General features: G+C 36.6%; 1 protein-coding gene across 39 annotated transcripts in view; it reads left to right on the top strand.

Annotated features, from left to right (window-relative positions):
* camk2b1 (calcium/calmodulin-dependent protein kinase (CaM kinase) II beta 1) overlaps positions 1 to 22,441 on the top strand; it is a 71,684-nt gene that overhangs the window by 9,893 nt on the left and 39,350 nt on the right. For 31 of the 39 annotated variants that reach the window (XR_014606125.1, XM_084113159.1, XM_084113143.1 and 28 more), the window contains exons 3-6: positions 3,143 to 3,202; positions 3,320 to 3,374; positions 5,973 to 6,038; positions 16,987 to 17,059. Coding sequence is in view for 38 of the 39 variants with exons in the window: in XM_084113159.1 (XP_083969285.1) it covers positions 3,143 to 3,202; positions 3,320 to 3,374; positions 5,973 to 6,038; positions 16,987 to 17,059 (254 nt within the window). In the remaining variant the exon portion in view is untranslated. Of the gene's footprint in view, positions 1 to 3,142; positions 3,203 to 3,319; positions 3,375 to 5,972; positions 6,039 to 12,233; positions 12,307 to 16,986; positions 17,060 to 22,441 lie in introns of those variants that run through there. The other 8 variants (XM_084113142.1, XM_084113133.1, XM_084113164.1 and 5 more) reach the window with 2 other exon arrangements.

The raw sequence follows: 22,441 nt of genomic DNA, 5'->3' as shown, positions 1-22,441 counted from the left end.
TTTTTGTTTATACATCAAACAGTGGCCTCCGCAAAAAAAAATATTTTGACAATTAAGGTGCACTTAAAAACGGATGAATGTTTTTGCATTACATAACAAAGGATCAATCCAAGTGTCATTTATCTTAAAGATGGCACAGGTAAATTTTTGCATTTTTTATTTATTTATTTTTAGCAGAATAGATTGATATTTGTATCTACATAATATGTGAATGTGTGTTAATAGATATTTGTGGTTGTCAAGTGGAGAAGTCACCAGAAAAATGTTTCAATAAAATTAGTTCTGGGAAAAGCCATTTATTTGCCACTTGGTTTGATATTTCATGCAGTCTTGCAATGACATTCATAAGACACAATTCATAATTGTCCAGATAATGTTTGGGACTACCGTATATATCCAACCTAGATTTTCTGAACTATGGTGAATCTGTAAAATGTAATATTATATATTATATTAAATGTATATTTTTAAATTAAGTGGTATTCAAATTAAACATTATATTTTACGTTCAGACATGGGCAGTATTTCAATTAAATGTATTTTAAATACGTATTTAATTACTTTAGTGTATTTTGTAATTTGTATTTTGCAGGTGTGGAAAAAATAAAATGTAGTTTGTAACAAAATATTTTGAGGGAGTGTATTTAGAGTATTTCAAATACTTAAATACTTAAGAAAAATCACCATATGCTTATCACCATAGTAAACGATTTTGCCATATTTTCGGTCTGATGTTGGCAATGGCAATGTCCAGGTTAGATGCACGAAAATCACGTGACACCCTGTAGACCGGGCTCCCTCCAAGAAGTGAATGAGTTTTGAACACAGGAGAAGAAGTGGCGCTGCTCCTCTTAAAAACGGCATTAAAGGGTTAGTTCACCCAAAAATGAAAATTCTGTCAGTAATTACTCACCCTCATGTTGTTCCAACCCCGTAAGACCTTTGTTCATCTTCGGAACACAAATTAAGATATTTTTGATTAAATCTGAGAGCTGGATCACTCCTCCATAGGTATAAGGCATTATAACTTGCTGGCCCAGAAAATGTATTAAAGCTGCATTATGCAGCTTTGCCGATTTCTTCGCTGTTTTCTCGCTTTTTGCTCGCGGGTTTCTCTATAGAGCTCCCCCTACATTTTTGGGTGAACTAACCCTTTAAGATTATTGTGGGAGTATTTTTGTATTTTCAAAATACTAATTACTTGTATTTTATTTAAATACATTTTTCACATCAGTATTTTGTATTTTATTTTGTTACATTTCATGAGCCAGTATTTGTAGTTTGTAACAAAATATTTTTTGATGTATTTGTGCCCACCTCTGTTTACGTTACGTTAATATGATAGTTTATTATAGTATTTTTGTATTTTCAAAATACTAATTACTTGTATTTTATTTAAATACATTTTTCACATCAGTATTTTGTATTTTATTTTGTTACATTTCATGAGCCAGTATTTGTAGTTTGTAACAAAATATTTTTTGATGTATTTGTGCCCACCTCTGTTTACGTTACGTTAATATGATAGTTTATTATAGTATTTGAATGGTTGAATGGTCAAATAGTGGAATTTTTTTTTCATGAAGTGTTCATGACTATATCCTTACTGTTTGAATTATGTTGTGAATTCAAAACTTTCACTTACTATGTCAAAAAAGTAGTTGTGAAATTTTGCAAACCTTAATGCCCAGCGTTGCAATTTTGCAAGGTTCCAAATGATCCCCCAGTTAGTGTTGCATAATATACAGATACTAGACATTTAACATTTAACGATTGAAATTGTTGATGTCTCCTTCAGCCGTGTCTGTCATTATGGAAAGCTGATTTTTATTTACATGTGTTGCTGTTGGGTTAAATTTCACTGATGCGTCTTGAGGCATTTTATGCTTCTATCATTTTGGTGAGACATTAGACGGCCTTTTAAAGCATGAATCATACACTTAAGACATGCGTTTTATATTGCCCTTATCCATCTGGGGCTTGATGGGGTTTTAGTGGTGTTTCTGTTGATTTCTCAAGCATGGAGCATTTATTCCCCTTTTTCAGTAGCACATCATCATCATTAGCGTCCTCATTATTGTAACCATTATCCTAGGCAGTGCGTTCTGTGTCCAGATGGGCCAGTTGGGCGCTCTTCAATAACCAGGGCTTATATCGAGAGGTTTGTAGATTTACATATAGATATGTTACATAGATATAGACGCATACAGTAGATGGTTGAGCTCCTCAGGCTTAGGTGACTGATCAGGAGAAATATAGATTAGATATTAGTTCAGGGCTTTCACTTTCACTGTCTGAACCTTAAATCTAATCTGGACATTCTGAAGTAAAACATTGTGTTGACTTTCTATCTAGCCACTCTCATTACTGGGCCGCACTTATCTTTTTATCAAGGCTGAATGAGATCTGGGACATTGATTTAGCCCAACCGTGACAAGCTTATTGTTTGTGACTGCTGCCAGCTCTCATGTTTTTGCGCCAAATGCTCCACACCCGACACAGGAAATAATAATGTTGTATTTAAAAAAACATGATGGCATATCAGGTATGTGATGATGTCATTTCCAATGGAAACATGGCCTGTAACTATATTCTATGGAGCTATGACCACTGTGACATTTTTGAAGTTTTGTTTATTTTGAACATGGTTTTATTCAAATTATTCCCAATATTTCACAGTATGTGAATTGCTCTTGGGAAAGGATGCACTGTATATTGGTACCATGTCAATTATGGACTATGTAGTAGTTTTTATTATTGTATTAGTCAGTATTGGATATGTATCGACAGATATTGTGCATTTATTGATTTTTGCTTATTTTTATATTTAGGTTAGATTTTACAGATCTCAAAATAAATATCTGTTTAAAACAAAATAAAAAAAGTGAATTTAGGAATTAAAAAATATTTGTATTAATTAATTTTATTTTTTACACAAAATAAAATTGTTGTCTTTTTTTATATTTTAGTATATGCAGCTATGACATAGAAATAAGTTTAAAATAAGGCTTATCAGTATCTGCCAGAATTTCACTATTAGTGCATCCTTACTGGGCTGTTTCTTTACAGCTAATATCACACTGTTCAGTGTTTTATCATTTCTGCTCAACACTTCCTGTGTGCTTTTGTCTTTGACCCTCAGACCATCAGAAGCTCGAACGAGAAGCCCGAATCTGTCGCCTGCTGAAACACTCCAATATCGGTGAGCTTTTTACCCTCTCCAATTAAAATCAAAAGAATTTATATTACATAGGTGGATGTTGTGTGATTTATTTCCCTACAGCCACATAAACCTCATTTCCTTTCTCTTCTGTTTTAGTTCGTCTGCATGACAGTATATCAGAGGAGGGCTTCCACTACCTACTGTTTGATTTGTAAGTGTCAGTATACTTCCTGTCAGAAAATTCCTCCGTTTCCCGTCATCAAATGAGCTTTGACGTGAGGAACAGCGCATCTTAAAATGAGTCATCCCTCATATGCTATGTGCCTCTGAAGCCTTTTATTCTGTTAAATGGATAATTCACGCAAAAATAAAAAATGCTGTCATCTGCTCACGCTCACAACACTGTATGAGTGCAAAAGGAGTACTTCTGCCTTCAAGTCACGTTGGAACGTTGGATCGTATTTGTGAGATGAGCACACATGCACCCCACAAATTGTTATTGATCATAGGAAGTTGTTAAAATTGGCAAACACATTCAATTTATGACCAGAACTGCTTGAATGTACATTACGTTTTAATTATGATTTTTTCAAAATCGTAAGTAGGAGCTTCCAAAGAGGAGTTTCTGCTGTTCTGATGAAAGTGGATAGTAACTAGTGGCTGTCAAACTCCTAAAAGGAACATAAAGTTGTACATTCAGTATGACATGTTCTGCAGTGTCATTTCAGTATTATTTACAGTATATACTGTTATAATATTTTGAATTAGCTTTTGTATTTATGTTCACTTAATTTTTCACCTTAAACTTAAGCCGCGTTTCCACCGAAATTACCCGGAGCAATTTGTCCCAGGAATTTCCATTCCTGGGACAGTTTCCATCGCGGTCTAAAGTACTGTGAAGAATAGACAAATTAGTCCAGTGATGTAGGACTGTGCGCGGCTTTCCAGTTCCCGCTGGATTTCGTCCTCCGCTTAATAAAGCTTGAACCTCGTCGTCGGTCCAGTGGTCGTGTTTTTCCGTTGTTGAATAACAAACAAACTCCATTGTTGATTCGAATAGCAAACAACTCTTACTGCACACACAGCAACAGACTTTTAAAAATGAAATTAAACGCTGCATGAATTCAACCAATCAGCATGTTCATCGCCCAAGTCCAACCCCCAAAAGAAACCCCCTTTAAAAAAAAAGTACTACCTCGAAAATGTCATACCCGGAACTTCATTTAGACCCTGATCCCTGCGGTCGAAACGCATCGAGTACCACCCCAAAGTCTCTAGTAGTTCCTACGGTGGAAACGTGGCTTTATTTGTTTCAGTTAGTTGCCAAGGCTTCTTTTCTAATATTTGTTTGTTTTTTTTAAAGTTTTTTTTAATCCAGCTTTATTTCAGGTACCAAAAACTTTTAATATTTTGAGTTTTAGTTAACAATAACAACAATTGTGTTCTGTATTTCAAAAGCCATATTTTCTTCGTGAACTATCCATTTAAAAATACATGGGCTTCATGAGCTATAATTTGCAACAAGTAAACTAAAACATGTTGATAATGCATGTAATAAGAAGAATACTGTATATTATTATGAGGTGCACCGATACTAAATTTCTCTGCCGATACCAATAGGCGATTATTCAGAATGATATCTGCCAGTACCGTTATAGCGATAGATCTCTCCCAGCTAATGCTTACAGGGAACCCTCTCATTAGGTACATTACTATAATAATAGAGGTTAAAATGAACAGAACTATTATATTCAACAGCTATTTATTTTCAGATATAATTAGACTCAAATAAACACTGCAATGTTTGTATACAAGGAACTCATAAACATTTGCCTTAAATAATGACATACTGTACTTTGTGTAAATAAGCTCCTTTCTAGTGTTTTTATAGCTAACTAAAGAACTGTGAAAATTGGCTAACTTTCCTGAGGTAAATGTAACGTTAAGTGACATTGTTCACAAACTGTTTAAACGACGTCTTTCCGCTTTTGAAACACTGATTGAGCGATTACGAGACATGATTCATTTCGGTAAGTTGAATTTTATCTTTCAACATACCTTTTTGATGTTCATGCATGTTTTTTCATGCCATTATTGTATTAAAGTTGAAAAAAAGACTTGCACTCCGCTCTGCAGCTAGAAGTTTGAACTGAGGCGCACAGTGATCTGTCACATCACATTTAAGAGGATCAAACACCATTTTTTGTTTGAATTTTGTGATAAAATGGACAGAATTTGAAAGCTGAGACTTTGTTTCTTATCAAAGTAACAAAGCACAAAGCTCTTTTGATACTGGATAGGAGATGCACTACAAAAAATGTTAGGTGTAGGGGAAAACCACCAGGGAACTACAGGTGATTTATAGGGTCAAATAGATTCTACTTTGACATTTTTTTAACAGTTATTGTCCTGTTAACTTTGACACTATGAGTTACAGTCAGTTGCAGAGTTTTGATTGATATGTAATAATTGGCCCTGATCTTCGGCTGTTGTTATACAGTCGGCCGATGACGATAGTGAAAATGGTAGCTTTTATCGGTATCGGCCAATACATCGGTGCATTCTTAATTATTATGCATTATAAAGTCTTAAATCTTTAATCTTTATATATTAAACGTGCAGTCATATCAGAAGGGCTATAATCAAAAACATTCAATGCCTCCCCAAAATCATGGCATCTTTCCTGAACATTTTTTGCATTGGATTCTCGTCTCCATGGAAACTGAGCTTGAGGAAGAGACTTGCACTAGAACAGGAATTCTGTTTGAATTAGCAAATAGCCAGGGTGAACTTGTTTCCTGTGTTTTAGGGTGACTGGAGGTGAACTGTTTGAGGACATTGTAGCCAGAGAGTACTACAGTGAAGCAGATGCCAGGTAAGAATACTTTTCTTAATGTTTTCCTCTCCTCTTCCCTTTCTTCTCTCTCATTGGCCCTAGCTTGTTGCACCCGGCACCACCACATACACGTTCACTGTTAGTTTGTTTTGCATTTGGAGATGCTATTTGAAATGCCATCTTCCACAATGCAACACACAGATCTTGCTCTTTTTCCAGCACACACTCTAGGGTGAAATGTGGCCTTTAGCCTAAAAAGGTGGCAAGACAGAACTGCACACTAACATTGTTTGAGGAAATTAACTGTATGCTGTTGTGTGTAGTTCAGGTGCTTTATGTGAACTATATAAAGTGCCTTTGTTCAACACTCTAGAGCAATTCTAGAGTGTTGTTGTGTGTTTTGTTTAGATATGTCTTTTTTCACTGATCTATCTCTGTCCTTTCATCATGCATTGTCTCTATCCTTCTTATATATACACACCTGCTCAAACAAACACAGACACAGCCTTTCTGCAGGCAATTTTTTGGCTATCCTCTACAGATCGCTTTCCACAGTGTGTGAGTGTGTGGTTGTGTGCTACTTACCAGGGTTTGTTGTATGTAGTTAAAGGTGTTAGTCCTGAGCATTATCACCTCTGTGTGCAGCCCATATAGTATGTAATTCATGCTGACTTCCCTGTGTACATCCTGTGGGTGTGTGTAACACATTCATTTGGGCAGTCTCTCTTGTGTTTTTTTTTTTTTTACCCAGTGCTTGTGCCATGGTATTGTAAGCGTGGTGGATGTGGCATAGCAGTTACTGTAAAGGCTAGCCTGGTAATTGGTAAAAGTGGTACAAGTTTAAAGATACGAAACATAAACTGCCACTATTGACACCAAATCTCAGGTTTCTTTTAGATGTGTGACATTTGACAATGTATAGTTGAGTGTATATACACTCACCTAAAGGATTATTAGGAACACCTGTTCAATTTCTCATTAATGCAATTATCTAATCAACCAATCACATGGCAGTTGCTTCAATGCATTTAGGGGTGTGGTCCTGGTCAAGACAATCTCCTGAACTCCAAACTGAATGTCAGAATGGGAAAGAAAGGTGATTTAAGCAATTTTAAACGTGGCATGGTTGTTGGTGCCAGACGGGCCGGTCTGAGTATTTCACAATCTGCTCAGTTACTGGGATTTTCACGCACAACCATTTCTAGGGTTTACAAAGAATGGTGTGAAAAGGGAAAAACATCCAGTATGCGGCAGTCCTGTGGGCGAAAATGCCTTGTTGATGCTAGAGGTCAGAGGAGAATGGGCCGACTGATTCAAGCTGATAGAAGAGCAACTTTGACTGAAATAACCACTCGTTACAACCGAGGTATGCAGCAAAGCATTTGTGAAGCCACAACACGCACAACCTTGAGGCGGATGGGCTACAACAGCAGAAGACCCCACCGGGTACCACTCATCTCCACTACAAATAGGAAAAAGAGGCTACAATTTGCACGAGCTCACCAAAATTGGACAGTTGAAGACTGGAAAAATGTTGCCTGGTCTGATGAGTCTCGATTTCTGTTGAGACATTCAGATGGTAGAGTCAGAATTTGGCGTAAACCGAATGAGAACATGGATCCATCATGCCTTGTTACCACTGTGCAGGCTGGTGGTGGTGGTGTAATGGTGTGGGGGATGTTTTCTTGGCACACTTTAGGCCCCTTAGTGCCAATTGGGCATCGTTTAAATGCCACTGCCTACCTGAGCATTGTTTCTGACCATGTCCATCCCTTTATGACCACCATGTACCCATCCTCTGATGGCTACTTCCAGCAGGATAATGTCACAATGTCACAAAGCTCGAATCATTTCAAATTGGTTTCTTGAACATGACAATGAGTTCACTGCACTAATATGGCCCCCACAGTCACCAGATCTCAACCCAATAGAGCATCTTTGGGATGTGGTGGAACGGGAGCTTCGTGCCCTGGATGTGCATCCCACAAATCTCCATCAACTGCAAGATGCTATCCTATGGGCCAACATTTCTAAACAATGCTTTCAGCACCTTGTTGAATCAATGCCACGTAGAATTAAGGCAGTTCTGAAGGAGAAAGGGGGTCAAACACAGTATTAGTATGGTGTTCCTAATAATCCTTTAGGTGAGTGTGTATATTAGACATTTCAAAAACATAACAGGACATTTCAAAAACATAACATAGATAGATAGATAGATAGATAGATAGATAGATAGATAGATGAGTGTGTAAACATAGTATATATTTAATTTTTTTTCATCTAAATATAAGACATGTTTTAAGTCTGCTTTTATTTGATTCAAATACAGTAAAAGCTGTAATATTGTAAAATATTATTACAATTTAAAACAACTTAAATATATATTTTAAAGTGTAATTTATTCCTGTGATGGCAAAGCTGAATTTTCAGCATCATTACTCCAGTCTTCAGTGTCACATGATCCTTCAGAAATCATTCTAATATCCTGATTTGCTTCTCAAGAAACATTTCTCATTATTATCAATGTTGACAATAGATGTCCTGCTTAATATTTTGTGGATGATGTGATGCATTAAACATTTTTAAAAAAAAAAATTTATGAAAAGAAAGTTAACAACAATAGCATTCATTTGAAATAGTCTGTGCAGAACGAGTACCGTACTCAACTAGTCGATTACTTGTGCACATCCCTAATACAGGTGTCTGATTATATTATTTTATGATCTGGTTCAGTCTCGAGTGTTTAAAATGTATAAACCACATGAGCCTCACTGTCTTGATCTCTCAGCCCATGACCCAGCTGTTAGTTACCACATTACACTTTAGCTGTGCTAAAGGGCAGTTTACACTTTTAAAGTGTACTTGTATGATGTGTTTACACTGTAATTACTGCAATTACATGTACTATATTGCACAGGGGTTCTTATAATAGGTTTATATAATGCACAGAGAGGCCTCTTGAGATTAAATTATTGGCTGATAACTGTCTGTTTGAATCAAGTGCTAGCTTTCATTCCCTAGATATCCTTGTCAAACAAAGTGCAGGTTATCACAGCACAATTCTGAGGGTGATATTGCTTTTATACAACTTACATTTTAAACAACAACATAAATAATAATAATAATAATAATAATAATAATAAACAATAATAATTATTAGGCTATTATTTTATTATTATATAAAATAAACAGCATTGTTTTTAAATGATATAATTATTATTACATTTATTTATAAATATTCATTATTATCTGTTTCTTATTTAAATATTATTTGGTATGGGAAATTCTAATACAAATATTTTTTACAAATATGATTATTAGAAATATCAGTTAGAAGTGAATTATCATTTACCACTATAATCATTAGAAAGTTGTAAAGTTGACAGAGAAATGAAATCTTTTTAGGAGTGGATGCAGGGAAACATCTCAGCTTCTTCTCTAGTGCTCATCTCCTGCTGACCTGCTTCCAGACACCTGCTGTCTGTCCCTCCTCTTGCTCTCTTTCTCTCGTTCCATCTCTGTTGTTCTCTCTTTCACTCTAAACGCCCCTCTTCTTGTGAAGCCCTGCAGTCGTGCGCTGCCCCCTGCCTCCTCAGAGAGAGGGAGAAACTAGGGCTCCAATTAACACACGTAATTAGGGCCTCATTTTTCTCCCCTCCTCCCATCCTCCACCTGTCTCTCTCTCTCTTTCTGTCTGCCTTCTGTCTTTTATTCGGATATTCTAGCTCTCTCATTCTGTGTGTGATGGTGTCACTGACACCACCTCCACTGTGTTGTGGCTCTTGTTGTTGGATGTGTGACAGAAAGTGAGTATGACGCTCATGTGAATGGAAACGGGCCCAAGCTTTAGTGATTTAAATCAACGAAAGGACTTTACTTATCGTCTCTTATTATTTGTCAAGCTAGTCTATTCAAACATTTGTAGTTTTGCTTACATATACAGTATATGTATATACAGTATACACACACACACAGTCTTTACAATTTAGATTTAAGAATTATGTCCTTGCAAAACTGAATACAGAGATTAAGTTGTGTAAAAAGATGCTCTTCATTTAAATCCTATGTTTTTGTCATAACTAGGGTTGCAAAGGAGCAGAACATTTCTGGTAAATTTTTTGGAAACTTTCCATGGGAAGTTAAGCTGGGGAATTTTGGAAATATTCCAAGTTGTAAACTTAATGAGAATTATGGGAATTAAAGGGAATTAATTGGAAATTTAAGGTCATTTATACAAACTGTCTCATACACACACACACACACACACACACACACACACACACACACACACACACACACACACACACACACACACACACACACACACACACACACACACACATATACATACATATATATTTCTGTTGCGTTGTGCTGATTAGCTCCGCCCACTGTGAAATCTCAATATTCTAAAGTCCTACTTGTCACAACTGTACATTAAACATCAAATGTTTTCTGATTGGCTGTAATTTGTGTTAAATTATGTAGCAGTTTCACATTCAGTGTGGACAGGAAAAAAAAATCACTGGAAACTTGTCACATTGTGCCTAGTAAGGATACATTGTTGGTTGAATTTTGCCCACACACCATTTATTCAGATTTTGTTTTTAAATCTAGCTGTGTACTACAGTTACTCCCCTGAGCAGGTGGACATAAACACATACATGAATTATTAAATATATTAGACAGTTTGTATTTTTTATCCCACTGGAACAATTATGTTGGGTCAGGTATACATAATACATACACTCTACAGTTTGGGGGCAGTGCAAATTTTTTTTCTGTAAAAAAATTAAAACATTTATTAAACAAGAATCCATTACATTGATCATAAATGACAATAAAGACATTTAGAATGTTACAAAATATTTGTATTTCAAATAAATGCATTTGTATTTTCAAATAAATGTATTTCAAATAAAACTTTCTATTTATCAAAGAATCCTGAAAAAATATTAACTGTAAATGATAATGCCTACAGAACGTCCACTGGCTCTGTCTGTATCCCTTTACCTAAACTCACTACTTCAGACTAATGCACCCTCCAGAATCTTGAGTTCTGCAAGTGAACGGCTCCTCGTGGTGCCATCATCCCAAAGAGACACAACATCACTCTCACAGACCTTTACCTGGACTGATCCCTGCTGGTGGGATGACCTGCCTATCTCAACCCGAGCTGCTGAGTCTTCAGCCACTTTCAAGAAACGGCTAAAGACACATATTTCATCAACACTTGACCTGTTAATACTACCACTTACTATTCTATTATATTTCTATTCTATATATTTTTTTATTAATAAATAAAACCTTGCTGACAGATGGGCCAGACTAGTCTGGACTGTGCTGGACTAACTGGGTCTTGTCGTAGCACTTGCATATAGTTGCCCTGTTGTTGGTTTGATGGCTTCTATTCTCTTCCTCATTTGTCCGTCGCTTTGGATAGAAGCGTCTGCTAAATGATTAAATGTAAATATTTCTTGAGCACCAAATCATTAGAATGATTTCTGAAGGATCATATGACACTGAAGACTAGAGTAATGGTTTCGCCATCACAGGAGTAAACAATAATTGAAAACATTAAAATAGAAAATGGTCATTTTTAATTGTTTAAATATTTACTGTATTTTTGATCAAATAAATGCAGCCTTGGTGAGCATAAGAGACTTCTGTAAAAAATAAAAAAATACAAAATTCTTACTGATCCCAAACCTATGTATATATTTGTGTGTATGGTGTTTGTGTGTGTAATTGCTCTTCAAAGACACTATATTGTTGTAAATCCTCACACCAGCATTTATTCTCACATCCTTCAGATTAAACACACACACACACACACTCACACTACACCTCACTCAGTCACTACACCTGTTTCTCCTCACCTCCCTTCTCCTACTCTCTCTCTCTCTCTCTCTCTCTGATCTTGTTCTTGTTGTTGACAGTTGTGTGTCTCATGTCTAAATGGTTTTGTCTCTTCACTTCCATCATTCACTTCCCTCTCTCCTTTTAATCCCTCTCTTCCCTCTCCTGTTTACGTCACTCTTCCCATCTCTTGTATATCAATCATTCAACCCATCACCTTGCTTTCTCTATCATCTCTGCTCCTTTTGTTCAATGCACTGCCATCACTCCATCAATCGTTTGATTTCACTCTATCCATCCTCACATTTCCCCCCACCTCTCATTCCCTCCCTCTCCCCACTCTCCTTTTTCTTTTCTTCTGTTTTGTCTTCACAGTCACTGTATCCATCAGATTCTAGACAGTGTCCATCATATTCACCAACATGACATAGTGCACAGGGACCTGAAGGTCAGTATGTAGCTCACACACTGCCTGTATATGGCCCGTCTGTTTGTCCCTGCTTGTCCTGTCTGTGTGTCTGTAGTTGTAGCCTGTCTTGTCTGTCTGTTTGTCTGTGTATGGCATCATGGGCTTCCCCTAATCCATTGACTGCCTTCCCAAACCTCCCAAATCCTTACTTCTTGCGCTTGATCTTTAGCTGGATGCTGTTGTTTAGATGATCAGAACTCTTAAGGTGTCATGGGTTTTTAGTTATTTCTTTTTATTTCTTTGTTCCTCAACTATTACTTTTAAAGGGATAGTTCACCCAAAAATACAAATTCTGGCATAATTTACTCACCCTTATGTTGGTCCAAACCTGTATGCATTTCTTTGCATGTCCACAAAAGAAAGTAAGTCAAACAGATTTGGAAGGACATAAGGGTGAGTAAATGATAACAGAACTATCCCTTAAATTATATTTAAATTCTGATACTGTGTATTTAAAGTTTCATAGTGGTTCTTTGTATAAACATCCTTAAATTTAATATTCGTTATGTACCATGTTTTCTGTGTCAAGACTGATGTCGTAGAGCCCTATGAAATCAGTTAATTTTATTTTTCTAAATTTCATTTTATTTTTTCTGTGTTTTTGTTCTCATTTTTGGTTTGATTACATGTTATAAAAACAAAAAATTAAGTGTAATCAACTTAATTCATAAAACAATTAACTATTTTATAATTTATTACATTTTTAACAATGATAATGTCCTATGAAATGTTTTTGTTTTTGTCTGTTGTCATTTTCTGGATTCTGTGTTTTATGATTTAATACCAATTTATTAAAAAAAGATTGTAATCAAATGAATGCATTCAAAACTTTATTAATTCAATTAATCTTTTAAAATGCAATGAACAATTCCTTCCATATTTTTTTGGCAAAATAAGCGCTGCACAACAGAGGTTTAGTGTTTAAATTAAAACACGAAAAATTATGTGATAGTCGTATGGCTTTTTGCACTTTAATATTCACAGACACAAGTCAATATTGCGATTTGATTAAGTGTACAGCCCTGATTTATTCATAAAAAATGTTCCAAATTCCATGTGATACATTAAATTACATTTTTATGACTGGATTTTGTGATTCCATCTTCGTTTTCCACATCGCAGAAATCATAGGGTCCTAAGGTAGTCTGCATGCGCTCAGCACAAGACATATTATAGCAGCTGATCTTTTATAGTCACAGTATATCCCAGAGTTCAGTTTCAGTAGTCTTTTTAGTACTTGAATGATGAACAGTATCATGAACTACCAGTCATTCTCTTACTTGAAACGATGCTAGGTTTTAATGAAATTTCACAAATATGCTTTTTTTAGATTTGTTATTTTGCTTTTCAGTGTAGATTCTTGCACAAAAAAAAGTTAGCCTTTAAATTGCTTCTCTAGCTTATGAAGCGTGGGAGAAGAGACTCAAATACTGTAACGCTGATGTTAGTACAGGAAATAAAGCTAATATTAAGGACAGCACAGTGAGTTTCAGTACATTTTTAGACATTTTAATGTCCACAGCAGTTCTTTCGAGTGGAGATTTTTTGCTGAAACACAGTGACACTTCCTGTCTCACCCCTACAAACTCACACACTCACACACACATCTTCTCTTGCAGACCAGCTATGATCAGCAGCTGACACTGGGGGAGGTGTGAAGAAACACACATGTACACACTATGATGAATGCACACATATGGATATTTAATATATCCATATATATGCGCTCATACGTTTAAAGGCAGAGTAAACGGACAGATTCACTGTCAGAAATGTGTTTTCAGAGACATTCTGTCTTACTCTTGCCGTGACCATATGTCATGCTCCGTGGTCTTTTAATGGGAGACATTTAGAAAGCAAATGCAGCACTTTAATTTACAGCCCTGAACTTTACTGCCATGCCAGAAAACTCATGCAGTGCACACTGCACATGGATAATAATAATCACAGCTATAACGTTATTTATGCAGCACTGACCCTATCAGAAATGCATCTCAAAGCGCTGTATTAAAGATTAAATGTGGTCATTAAGAATAGATTGCTTTAAATAGTTCTATGTAATTCTAATCATTTATACTGTTTTGCCTTTGTAGGGCAGAACAGAATGACAAAATCATCTTTTTGCAGATTAAAATGTTTTTAATTTAAATGTATTGCAGTCTTTTAAAATTTTATGGTAAATTAGCAAATGATTTTAGATAAAAGGGTCTAGTTAATACTAATTGGAATGACTAAATTGACTTCAAGATTGACAGTGTCAGAAGCAAAGTTTGAATCCAAGAGAAAATAATATGTCTAATAGTTTTAGAGCTTTGATGCCTTTAAATGGCACAAACTCTGAAGCCAGACTGCAAAATATTTTACATCTTAATATAGCGATTTGACCTTTTCTTTAGATTTCTTAAGATAAAAGAAAAAATCTACATATAAATTTGCTTCTCATGCGAACGTTAACATTAATTACCTGAGAGGCATTTCATTGATGAAATTGATTCTTGAATGTTTTTGAAATAAGTCTTTTATGCTCACCTAGGCTGCATTTAGTTGATCAAAAATACAGAAAATAGGAATACTGTGAAATATTATTGCAATTTAAAATAAGGTTTTAATCTTAATATATTTTTAAATGTAATTTATTCCTGTAATGACAAGCCATGACTTTTGTCAGGGTTATTTGATGTATAGATTTTTTTTTTTTTTTTTGAAATACAAATATTTTGTAACATTATAAATTACTTTACTGTCACTTTTGAACAATTTAATGTGTCCTTGTTGAAATATTTATGTATTTTAATTTATTAAAAAAAAAACTTACTGACCCCAATCTTTTAAATGCTAATGTAAGTAAATTTGTAGCTTTAGTTAATGTCATTCACAGTTGCGCCATATCACATGACCACACTGCGCTCTCTCACTTTAGCTTGCAAATCCTCTTACTCTTCACCCCCCATGTGCTGTGTGATTCCAGAATAGCTATAACACTCCCATCTTAGGGATTTTTCTTCCAGCACTGAAAGACTGGACTCAAGGCATGTGCTGTATATTGGAATAGCTTTGACCTAGAGAGCCATTTACAATATTAATTGATTTACATAATTGATTTAACCTTTTCCTCCCGACCTCAGTGACCCTCAGTGTATTATCACTTGGATGTCGGATCTGGGTCCGAGCTGTTAAATACCAAAACCATCATTCCTGAGGTTTTGCCCAGTCTCTTGGCAACCAGCACACATGCGTGTGTGTGTGCACGTGTTGCTGATATCCTACACTTCTTAACACACACACATTACACTCTCATGTCATTATATTTTATCAAAGACTGCATAGATATACAGCTGTGCTACTCTGTATGATTTACCTTATAAAGGTTTAATTTCTAAGAGCCTCTTTTACTGCTATAGGGAGGAGAAGAGTAGAGCTGAAAGCAGCAATTAGCAGAATCCAGCGGGTATAGAAATCTGCCGCAATGTTGTAGTTTAAATGGACTTGTAATTGAAAAAATTGACTGTGAAATAATTTGTGTGGTTGACTTTTGTCTAATGTATTGTGATTCTGTATTTAATACGTTTACATACATGACTATGCTAGGTCATGTAAACGTGCAAAAACGGCAAAGTTTGGCACACACAGGTTTTGGGCTATTACCTAAATTTTGCTTTGCATTTTGAAGGCTTTTTTAATGTGTGCACGTGTTGGGCACATTAAACAGTTTTTTTCTTAAACTACCGTTTAAAAGTTTGGGGTAGGTAATTTTTTTTAAAGAAGTCTCTTATACTCACCAAGGCTGCAATTATTGGATCAAAAATACACTAAAATACAGCAATATTTTGAAATATTTTTATATTTCAATTTAAAATAACTTTTTTATTTTAATATATTTTAAAATATAGTTCATTCCTGTGATGGCAAAGCAAAATTTTCAGACCCACAGTCTTCAGTGTCACATGTTCCTTGTTCCTAATATGTTGATTTACTCAAGAAAGTTCAAAAGTACAGCACTGATTTAAAATAGAAATGTTAATATACAAGTCTTTCCTTTACTTTTGCTGAATAAAATGATTAATTTCTTTAAAAGAAGTCTCCAAACTTTTGAATGATAGTGTATTAAAATGCAGTTTTGTTGTATTTTTGGCTTTTTTGAATGAGCTGATCTCAAATCCATTTTAAGATCAGTTCTTGAGAATATATTTTTTCCCTTTTTTAAACAAAAAATTAAAGCTGTTCAAGGTACATAGTAGGCTGGCTGAAAAAGCAATAGGAAACTTCTTTCGTGAACTTGTATTTTGCAGTGATTTAATAGAACAGGTCCTACATATGTTGACAAAAGAAATATACTTGAACTCTCAATAGGCACAAAGCGTTGCTTCCATGTCTTAATTGTAGATATATATCGCAATTGTATTTTATATATATATATATATATATATATATATATATAACTTAAGTGTTCACCTCTTGTTGTCTAACTATTAGTGAGGTTTCAGGGGTTTCTGTTTATGCTTATATTTAGCTACATGGAGGCAAGGCTTGAGTCTAGAGAGATGCCCTGCCCCCTCCCATTTACATTTTTACCTGCCCCAAATCCCCCTCGCCCCTGGCCTGTGCACGGGACTGTAGCGCTGCTCAGACTAACCTCCGCCCCCTGCTGTTTGCATGCAGTCACTGCATCCAGCAGATCCTGGAGGCGGTGCTTCACTGCCATCAAATGGGCGTGGTGCACCGAGACCTGAAGGTAAGTGCCGATTGTGATGTCATCGCTGTCCTTCAAGTGTGTGAACGTGCATGTGCTCATAAAAGTTGGTATGTGCTGCAGAAATCTGTGCCTATCGCTGTGTCGATTTGAAGATGACTGACGTAATTGCTAATAGCAGCTTTTGGTCTCTCTGTGAAAATGAGTAAAAAGACTCAAAAAACTCAGTCTGATCTCACACAGTGATAGCGTGCTACGTTTGTGTGTGTTGCTGGTGATAAATTCACTTTCATGAATGTTCAGGTAAGACTGCGCTAATTGGCCTGACTTAAAGAGCCACGTTGGTTTTTATTTATCGATCAAGCACTTCAAAAGTGCTTCCACTAATACGTCTGTAGTACTAATAATAATAGATCAAATTTAATGAAACTCTAACCTTCTAGATTATTCTTATTGCCCATAGAGTCAGTGTAGACATCAGGGTCCCAGTCCCAGACCAGTCGTCATTTCCAGGTTTGAGTTCACTGCAGTGCCAATTGACTGCTCCCTTGTGACCCTTGACCTTCTCTAAAACGCAGTGTGCTTCACGACATGTTGTTCTTAGAAATAATTCCACTAGTGTCACACTATCTAGCATGCTTTGCAGTTGGATTACAGTTCGAACCGGCCATAAAATAGCCTAGGATGCTTATCTTAACTGCCAAAAAGCTCCCATGCAACACATAATTAATGCACATGCTTTGTGGTTTGTCGGTGGAGAGGGTGATGCTTAGAAACTGTTTCAGAATGCATGCTGCATGTTTTTCCTGTCGTTTATAATCTCATAAAGAGTTCTTACAGTGGTTTGCTTGTATGTCTTGTTTGTATGTCTCGTATGCATGTATAAGTGGTTTGATTGTGACTTGTGACTACTGTATATTTGTAATGTCATTTTATAAATGCCCATTTATCTGCAGGTTTTCGTCAAAATTCACAAATCCTTAGAAAAAATAAAACGTAGTTATTCAAAGACCAAAACGGTGCACTTTGTGCTTTGACCGATTTATATAAATAAATTCAAGTTTTAATTTCGTTGAAAACCAAAACCGAAAATAAAGCTTTGGTTATTAAATTTGGGTAATTGGATAATTGAACTCGGTATGCTTTTCAGGGTGTTGTGTGCTCAGATGATAAATGAAACCAGTCGTGGCAAAGTTCTTCAGCAACCTTTTTTGCAACAAATTTTACGTGTTGCTACTCAGCCATCATTTTTGGTCATGATGAAGAGCTCCCACACTGCTGACACGTTTCCCTTTTGTATCTTATCTAAGATACTGAAACAGTGAAAACGCATCATCAGGAAACATCACTAGCTATGTTTCCATCACCCTGTTATGCACATTTTGAAGTATCGCATCAGAAACGTGTGAAACGGCAAATTTAGAAATAAATTAATTAATCCCTCAATTCGCAAAAAAGTTTTTACACTTGCTTGAGGTGGTTTTTGACTTGATCGAAAAAGAGTTCATGCGAATAATGGGAGATGCAAAGTAAACGCATTTGCTTATTAACTTCTGACTTAGTGAACATTTAACCCATGACTGTTAAAAAAAATCGCCTGTTTCCACTGATGGTGTCAGTAATGTTGCATAACGTTTCAAATGTGGCCTCTGAGTAAAATGCCTCCCAAAAATCCTGCTGACGTTGTCTTTCCCATATGCCTGCTAGTGCCTTCATCAAAAATTACGCATTTCTTCTTCTGTGCGTATATTTAATGTAGCGATTGCAAGCTGCACTGCTAGTAGGCCTAAATTTATAACTTGCCCTATTGTAACTAATTGCAGTCCTGTCTCCATTTTCTATGGTTGCCTTGTTTTATTTACTGTTGGTTACTAGGTTACCAATACCACGTCATCCGCTCAAACAACTTGATGGAAACGCACGTAATTCGCATTTGTTTGTTTTTGTGTTCGTTTTTTTGCGACCTTTAAAAAGATTTGCTTCACATTTGGATGGAAACCTAGCTACTGTGTGCGTCAATGATTTGAAACTGAAAACTCTTTTTTATTTATTTTTTTTATTTTCAGTGCATCACTAGATTTTATCTGTGTAGGTTTATATTCATGCTTCAGTTTCAATATAGCAGTATCCAGAAAAAGAAACAAGGTAAAAGCTAAAAATGGTGTTGCTACGGTCAGCTCCATACTCCACTCTGACAGTACCAGCACTCTGGTTTCACGTTATCTGTGTCTACCCACACTGGAGTGCCCTTTTGAATGGAAGCCCGGGGCACGCGCTCCTCCACAGCGGGACTCTGAGTGGACATGACAGGAATGCCACTGCAGAAAAGAGCAGCGATCTTGCACACAGCCACAATAGCACAGGACACGTATATCGACACCTATGCTAAACAAGAAAACTTAACCAACTCAAGCCAATTTAACCAGTGCACCCAGCTATGTGTGTGTGTGTGCATATGTACTTTTTTTCTTGGCTGTGCCCATGCTGATGAGATTTTTGCTAGGAAGTAAGTCAAGTCGTGGATTTCTCTGCAGAGGTTAAACGTTCGTGAAAGAGCGTTGGAGAGCGATTTTTGGCAGATCTTCTTTGCTGGATTTGTTCTCAGAGGGTGCTGTTCATCAAAAATCCTCCCACTGCTGAGATTTAAGGCTTGGATTAGCTCCTGGTGTTCCAGCCCTCAGCAGTGTGCATGTTTAACCTCTTTTTGGGTGGGGGGGGGGGGAGTAGTCTGCATTAGCTATGCTTTATGAGTTCTTCTGAGGATGGAGACAAAACCTAGGAAATTTTACTGAAGGGATGGTGATAATGATGTGATAATGAGCGTTTTGGAACAAGGATAACAATGTAAAAAAGTAGATATCCACTGGCTCTAAATGAAACATTTAGAAGCCATATTTGTTTCATAGCTTTAACGCCCATAGATATGTATAGTCAAGTCACCTTTATTTATATAGCGCTTTACACAATACAGATTGTTTCAAAGCAGCTTTAAGGTTATAACAGGAAAATTATGCATTTCTGCTGTTGTTCAGCTGAAGTCAGTTCCTTATTGATTCAGTTCCATTGTAAAGATCATAAATGATTTTATTAGTTTATTTAATCTATAAAGCAGTTCTGCAAAAAAAGTCATCGTCCAGTTCAATTCAGTTCTCATACAACAGCGTCAGTACAGTCAGATCAATAATATTTTTGAATATTAAGTATATGCAGATGGGCTGCTGTACGTAAGCCATCCACCGTATGGGAATGGTCAAAGTCAGTCTGTGAGCACTTGAGACCAAGTTGACTGTGTCTGCCACCACAGCTAATATCTAGATCTATATAGACTTCAGCAGATGATTTTCATTGGATTTTGTTTACCATTAATGTTAGATCATTCTGCATATGCTATTGGCTTGAATCAGTTTCGTATATATCTCTACTTAAAAGAAGGGGGTCTCGCTAAAAAAAAAAAATATTATTGAAAGAAGTCTGTTCACCAAAGCTGCATGTATCTGATGTAAAATATAGCAAAAACGCTAACATTGGAATCACTGACTTCCGGCCGGTCAAGTGCAACATGGCAGCTTAAATCGGAGCTCTTGCCAGTATAGATGCAATAAAACCCCACAAACCAACCAAGACATCGCAATTCAGTAAATATAAAGGTGGGATGAGTGGGGGATCCAAGCGTGGAGGACGACAATCGAGAAGAGTCCGAAACAAAAACGACGAAAACGACAAAATGAATGCAGATTCAGCTCCAGACGAAGACGCTATGCTAGCAGCTAACAACGCAGCATTGCAGGGAGGATTTCTAGGCCAAACTAATAAAATAGAAGAATTGCAACAGGATATCAAAACGCAATTCGGTACATTCAAATTGGAATTCAAGACTGAAATGAAGAGAGAGTTTACGACATTTAAGGAAGAAATCGATAAAAAGCTCTCAGCCAACAACAAGGAACTACGAGATCAAAGGGAGTCATTGAAGGACGCTCAAATGCGCATCGGAGATTTGGAAGAGTGGAATACAGAAGCGAAAGAGGCAATGTTTGTTGTCCTGAAAGAGCAAAGACAACTAAAAGAGAAGTTAACAGATTTAGAATCAAGGTCTCGCAGGAACAACGTACGGATCTTTGGAGTCCCAGAGAAGTACGGGAAAGATTCTGTCCCTCAGTTCATCGAAAGTCTGTTGCGGAAGGAACTCGAGTTGCCAGCGTAGATGGATCTTGGGATACAGCGCGCACATAAAGCGTTAACCGGCAAACCTAACCAAGGAGCACCATCACGTTCCATCATCGTAAATTTTCTCAAACTCAGTCCGAAAGAGTTGATTCTTCAAAAGGCCTGGAAGAAACGTCTGAAAATTGACGAGAAGCCCGTGTACTTTGATCACGACTATGCTTTCGAGGTGGTTCAAAAGCGTAAAGCGTACGGGAGCATGAAGAAAGCGCTAAAGGATAACGGAATCAAATTCCAAACGCCACTGACGAGGATCAGAATCCACTGACCAGAGGGTCCCGTGATGTATGGTAACCCGGAGGCAGCAGCGAGTGAGTTACGGAGCAGGGGATACGAAGTAGCGATAAAGGCCACGAAGCAGGAGGACGCGCTGGAAAAACGTATTCAAGAGGCTTTCCCGTGGGAGAGGACCCAGACGCCAGAGGCGCGGAGGGACACCGGCGAAAGAGCGCGGGAGAGACTACAAGAGTTTCGGAGATAGAATGATCACAAATGAGTGGAGGTAACTACTAATGACTGATACAAGTAGAAGTGGCATTGACTGAAAGAAGTTTTTTTTTTTTTTGAAGGGTAGCTGGGTGGGTCAGCATCATCTTTTTTTATATCCAATAGATAGCCACCAACTACACCAACTACATTATGTGTAGAATGGAAGGAAGGCTCGGTAAGGAGTCAACTGCTTCATCTACAGAGGGGCCCTTCCTTTGGAGAAGGAATTACCCCTCCCCTACCAACAGGACCTTAGGGCCAAAAGAAGGCCCCTGCAGTTACCGGCTAAACGTTCTTATGTTCTCTAAAGCTATGGTTATTACAGTTCCTTGTGTTATTAGTGTCAGGTCAACTCAAGCTATTTTTGGAATAGATGCAACTTAACCTTTTGAAATGTGTCTCTCTTAACGTGAATGGGTTAAATAACCCAATAAAAAGGGGAAAGGTTCTTAATAAATTAAAAAAAGAAAAGGCAGAAATAATTTATCTACAGGAAACTCACCTCTCTGATACAGAACATGAAAAATTTAAAAACTTTGGATTCAGAAATTATTTTTATAGCTCGTTTAAAGGAGGTAGTAAAAGAGGAGTAGCTATTTTAATTTCTAACAAAATCAAGTTTGAATGTTTGAAGGAATTAAAAGACAAAGATGGCAGATATATACGGGGAAATTGGAGGAACATATGGTTACATTATTTAACATTTGTGCC

Source organism: Abramis brama, assembly GCF_963993115.1.
Source record: "Abramis brama genome assembly, chromosome: 5".
In the NCBI taxonomy this organism is placed as follows: domain Eukaryota; kingdom Metazoa; phylum Chordata; class Actinopteri; order Cypriniformes; family Leuciscidae; genus Abramis; species Abramis brama.
This window is presented reverse-complemented; position numbering and strand designations above follow the sequence as displayed.